Source organism: Microtus ochrogaster, chromosome 6 (genome assembly GCF_000317375.1).
Source record: "Microtus ochrogaster isolate Prairie Vole_2 chromosome 6, MicOch1.0, whole genome shotgun sequence".
Classification (NCBI taxonomy): domain Eukaryota; kingdom Metazoa; phylum Chordata; class Mammalia; order Rodentia; family Cricetidae; genus Microtus; species Microtus ochrogaster.
In genome coordinates this window covers 344,092-349,648 of record NC_022013.1, presented here as the reverse complement: position 1 = coordinate 349,648, position 5,557 = coordinate 344,092, and the positions used below count along the sequence as shown (strand labels likewise).

The 5,557-nt window shown below is 49.6% G+C and overlaps 1 protein-coding gene across 1 annotated transcript in view; it reads left to right on the top strand.

Annotated features, from left to right (window-relative positions):
- Positions 1-5,557, top strand: part of LOC101980593 (lactase-phlorizin hydrolase-like) — a 46,070-nt gene that overhangs the window by 21,889 nt on the left and 18,624 nt on the right. Inside the window, 3 exon segments of the mRNA XM_013346652.1 lie at positions 8-1,066; positions 2,148-2,416; positions 5,325-5,556. Of these exon segments, the coding sequence (XP_013202106.1) occupies positions 8-1,066; positions 2,148-2,416; positions 5,325-5,556 (1,560 nt within the window).

The following is a 5,557-nucleotide window of genomic DNA, read 5'->3' as shown; positions in this document are numbered from 1 at the left end:
ACCGCAGACATAGCCTGTGACAGTTATAACAAACTGGTTGACGACCTGAACATTCTTCGCGCCCTGAAGGTCAAGGCCTATAGGTTCTCTATCTCCTGGCCTCGGATTTTCCCAACAGGAACTAACAGTTCCGTCAACGAGCAAGGTGTCGATTATTACAACAGGCTGATTGACGGCTTGCTGCAGAGCAACATCTTCCCCATGGTGACACTGTTTCACTGGGACCTGCCCCAGGCCCTCCAGGATATTGGAGGTTGGGAGAACTCTTCTTTGATTGATTTGTTCAACAGCTATGCTGACTTCTGTTTTAAGACCTTTGGTGACAGAGTCAAGTTCTGGATGACCTTTAATGAGCCCTTGTATGTGTCACAGTTAGGCTATGGTTCAGGGGTGTTTCCCCCAAATGTGCAGGACCCCGGCTGGGCACCTTACAGGGTCAGCCACACACTCATCAAGGCTCATGCTAGAGTCTACCATACTTATGATGAGAAATACAGGCAGGAGCAGAAGGGGGTCATCTCACTGAACCTCAACACTCACTGGGTGGAACCCAAAGACCCAGGAGTCCTAAGAGATGTGGAAGCTGCCGACCGGATGCTGCAGTTTTCCCTGGGCTGGTTTGCCCACCCCATTTTTAGAAACGGGGACTATCCAGATGTCATGAAATGGAATGTGGGGAACAGGAGTGAACTGCAGCACCTGCCGGGCTCCCGCCTGCCCAGCTTCACAGAGGAGGAGAAGGCGTACATCAGGGGCACCGCTGATGTCTTCTGCCTCAACACCTACTCGTCCGTGTTTGTGCAGCACAGCACCCCAAGGCTGAACCCACCCAACTATGATGATGACCGCGAGCTGACGGTCAGCGATATGGATTCTTCGTTGACCTCTCCGTCAATGCTCCCAGCCGTGCCCTGGGGGATGCGGAGGCTGCTGAACTGGATCAAGGAAGAGTATGGGAACGTTCCCATTTACATCACGGAGAATGGACATGGGTTGTACGACCCCTCGCTGGATGACACAGACAGGATATTCTACCACAAAACCTATATCAACGAGGCTCTGAAAGGTACATGAGGCTTCTGCTCCTCTCACTAAACCTCCACTCTCCCTGTCCTATGCCTCTCTTGTGTCCCGTTTCCCTGTCCTCCATCTGTCACATGTCCCATGCTTCGGCAGGCACTCTGAACATCTCTCTTTTGTGTTTGTGCCAGGGCTCAGTTAGTAAAGCGTTTGTCTTGCAAGCCTAGGGACCAGAGTTCAGTTTCCAGGGAAACGTCAGACTGGGTTCATTTGTAATCTCTGTGCCGAGGAAGCAGAAAGGTGCATTCTTGGGGCTCTCTGGCGGGCAAGCCCAGCCCACTTGCTGAGCTCCAGATCAAATGAGAGGCTTTGTAAAAGAGAGTCTGAGGTTGTGTACTAGTTCCACACACACACTTGCTCACTCATACACACACAGAGATTTACATAAAAAGGTAAAGTTTCCACTTCTAGAGCAGGGGATGAGGCTTAGTTAGTAAATTGCTTGCCCAGAATACACAGCCCCAGTCTCCACTCCCAGCCCTAGAGTGGACAAGGTGCACACCTGCAATCCCACACTGGAGCACTAGAGGCAGGAGGAGCAGAAAGAAATCCAAGGTTATTCTTGGTAGTGCAAGACCAGCCTGTGCTACCTGGGATCCTGTCTCACAATGTTTCAAATGATATCACACTTGTGTGCTTACTAGCTATGTGGGCTGAGACTCTTGAATTTGAGGCTTATCTCTTTACCTTAACAAATAACACTTGCTGTAAGGTCACTGAGGCTAAGAAGAGTAAGAGTGAAAAGTGGTGGTGCTGCTGCTGCAGTATTTAATCACGTGGCTAGGGATGAAGAGGTAGGCTGAACTCTGAGTACGAGGCCAGACTGGTCTGCATAGTGTGTTCAGGACAGCCAGGGTGACACAGATAAACACTGTCTCAAAAAAGAAAAAAAAGCAGAAAGTATGAGTGATGAGGTCACATGTCCCTCTCTCAGGAAGCATGTGACTGCACACTTGTGTGGTTTAGCACAGGACATAGCCTGGATTCCAGTACCAGCACAGGACTGGTTTCTCGAGAGCCCTGCCTACTGGCTTAAGCTTTCTTCTGCTCTCTTTGGCATTTCCTAGCCTACAGGCTGGACGGTGTGGACCTTCGAGGGTATATCGCCTGGTCGCTGATGGACAACTTCGAGTGGCTGTCAGGCTACACGATCAAGTTTGGGCTGTATCATGTTGACTTTGACAATGTGGCCAGGCCTCGAACAGCAAGAGCCTCGGCCAGCTACTACACAGAGGTCATTACCAACAATGGCATGCCCCTGGCCAAGGAGGACGAGTTTTTGTATGGAGAGTTCCCCAAGGGCTTCATCTGGAGTGCATCTACTGCTGCCTATCAGGTGAGGAGTGTGGAGACCTGAGCTCACTTTCCTACTGGCTGCTGGGCGCCAAGCGTGTGCACAGGACTGGAGGCACACAAGCCGGAGCCACTAGTGAACCTGCGCAGACCAGTGAGGATCCAGGTGCTTCAGACCCCAAAGTCAGTTAGATCCCTGTGGGTAAGGTTGTCTTGTTCCTTGTCTAGTAGCTGTGGTGAGGTACCTGACACAGGCCACTTATGGAGGGAAGGGTTAATTTTAGGTTCACAGTTTAAGGCTGAGGAAAATTCCTGACAGTAACCAGGTGAGGCAGCTGATCACATGACATCTTCAGTCAGGAAGCCAAGAGACGTGGATTCTGGTGCACAGCTCACTTTCTCGGTTTTATTCGGTAGACTCCAGCCACTGAACGGTAATTGCCCACATTAATGGTGATTTTTCTTTCCTTAATTAATTCAGTCTAGAAACTTCTTTATAGATTGGTCAGACGTTTGTTTTCTAGGTGTCTGTAGATCTTGTCAAGGACTGAGATGGTCATTTGCAGGAGCAGATGGATCAGGTAGAGCCATGACAGAAGGTTCCGGAAGAACATGCAAACACATAATCTCCCTGGAGGCTCCATCTGTGCAGGCAGATGACCTAACTGGTCCTGGGGTAAATCCGGGCATTTTCTGATGCTCTGACCTGGGCTGCTACTGAGTTCACAACAAGAATGTGAACACAGAACATATGGTGCTGTGATTCCCTTTCCTCAGGAAGAGGAAAGATGAAAGAGAGAGGGCAAGAGGTGTGTTCAGTGCAGGCATGGTGACTCTTCAGAGGGCTTGGTGCTGGGCCTTTCTTCATCTTCTTTTCTTCCTCCTCCCCTTTTTCCATTTTTTTCGTGACAGGGTCTCATACAGTTCAGGCTGGCCTTGAATTTACTGAGCAGCCCATATTCTTGGATTCTTGACCATTCTGCCTCCATTTCCTCGAATGCTGGGGTTACAGGTGTGCAGCGCTAGGCTTGGTTTCTCAGTGCTGGCATGGGATAGCCTGGGGTCCACGCATGCTAGACAAGCCTTGACCAGTTGAGTCTCAGCCCAGTCTGACTTTCTATCTGTAACACCCGATTTGGTGTTACACCCTCGGTCCAGTCCGCGCCACTGTACCGAACGCGAGTCGGGCAAGGGCCTGGAGATTGAAAAGAACACACAGAACACACAGAGAGACCAGGGTCATTCAAAAGGAGATCAACCGAAAGCCGTTTATTGAGCCTTGGGGAAGCCCTTATCTACCTACTGGAGCACAAGGACCCCCACCCAGGCAGGTGGGGAAATTACCATAATGAATGCCCTGCGGCTAATCACCAGGCGGGGCAGGAGGAATATAGGAACTTAACCAGGTGGGGCAAGGGGAAAACAGGAACCAACAGAATGCTAGTCATCTGACTAGAAACTGAATGCCTTCCAGGAATAAGGGTTAAATGCTTAGTCATGCTGACCAGAAATTGTCCTCGAGAAGCACTCCAGGAATAAGGGAGGCCAGGGCCCCACATCTATCCCTTCGTGCACAGTGGCCTCCTTTGTTCCTCTTCCTCCCCGGCTGTTAAGCAGGCATTTCTCTGGTGAGACCCAGCTGTTTTACACAGCAGCCAACAATTGTCCTCTGGTGTCCTGACTCCCCTGGAGTGTCACAACTTGTAGGTCCTCTCAGTAGTCGGAACTGCACAGCACGTGGATGTTCCCACACATACATTTCTGTCATTTTACCCTTCAGCCTCCCCACTTGGCATTTCTTAATTAAGTATGCAGGAGACAGAGTCTTGTGTAAACCAACTCACTCTGTAGCCAAGGATGACATTGAACTTCTGATCCTCCTGCCTCTACTATCCAAATCCCAGGCTTACTAGCATGCGTAAATACTCTCAGCATATGCAGTGCTGGGGATGGAGCCCAGGGCCTCATGCATGATAATCAATACCTCATCTAACTTAGCCTTATCCCCCAGCTCTACAGTTTGTATATTTTAAGCCGTGAGTTTACGGCCATACATCCAGTTCAAATCTATAAGGAAATGCTAGCCCATTCATTTTCCATATTTGTATCTCCTTCAGTGAATAACTCTGTACTAATATATAGATCTAGCTCCTGGCAGCCTAGGCTAGTCCCTTTTATCCTGGCCTCCTCTAACTGCACAGAGATGGTTCCTATGGCAGTTCTCCTATTTACTCCACTCTGCCTCTCTCTGAGCCAGCACTAGAATGCCAACACCATCTCAGCTGTGACGTCATATTTGCTGTCCCACCATATTTGTTGAAATGTTTGAAAGTGAATTACAGATGTGGTACTTATCTACCCACTGACCACCACAGACAGCGTTCTCCAAAGTCTTATGGGAAGGGAGTTAGAGAGGAGGAGGAAGACATAGAAACAGCCATGTACATCTGGACTACAAATACTTCTCCACACCAGTATCCTTGCAGTAGGCTTGCCTGTAGTTAAGGTAGTAGCAGATGTTAAACTTTCACTCAGCACCTTTGGTGAGTATCCACCTTATGCCAGACCCCACTGCCAGAATAAATTTGTACACTAAAATGCGATACCTACTCTTGGAACTAGGGATGTGACTAAGTAGAGTACTCGGTTACTTTGTTACATGTTGTTCAAAGCCAGCCTAGCCTATGTGAGGTTCTCTGTTTCTCATTTGCATTGGCGCATATGTGCGTGCACACGTGTGAGTGTGCAACACATACACACGCACGCGCGCATGCACATACACTGCATGGTGATATGGGAAACCAGAACGGTAGCAGAGTGCAGAGTGATGCCGCCATGTGTGCAGGGCAACTTTAGGAATTTGGTGCAGGGTGTGCAGAGAAGGCTCCCCAGGGAGTTGCAGAAGGGAATGTATTTGGTCAGATGGCTTAGACTACCTCTTGTCATCTGAGATTGAAGGAGCCTGGAGAGCAGATGGCAAAGGACTGAGTATTTGGGACACATTTTCCCACACACCACTGAAGATTGAGAATGACGACAACGGAGATGTGGCCTGTGACAGTTACCACAAGATTGATGAGGACGTGGTGGCCCTGCAGAACCTGGGTGTGTCCCACTATCGGTTCTCCATCTCCTGGCCTCGAGTCCTGCCAGACGGAACCACCAGGTTCATCAATGAAGCAGG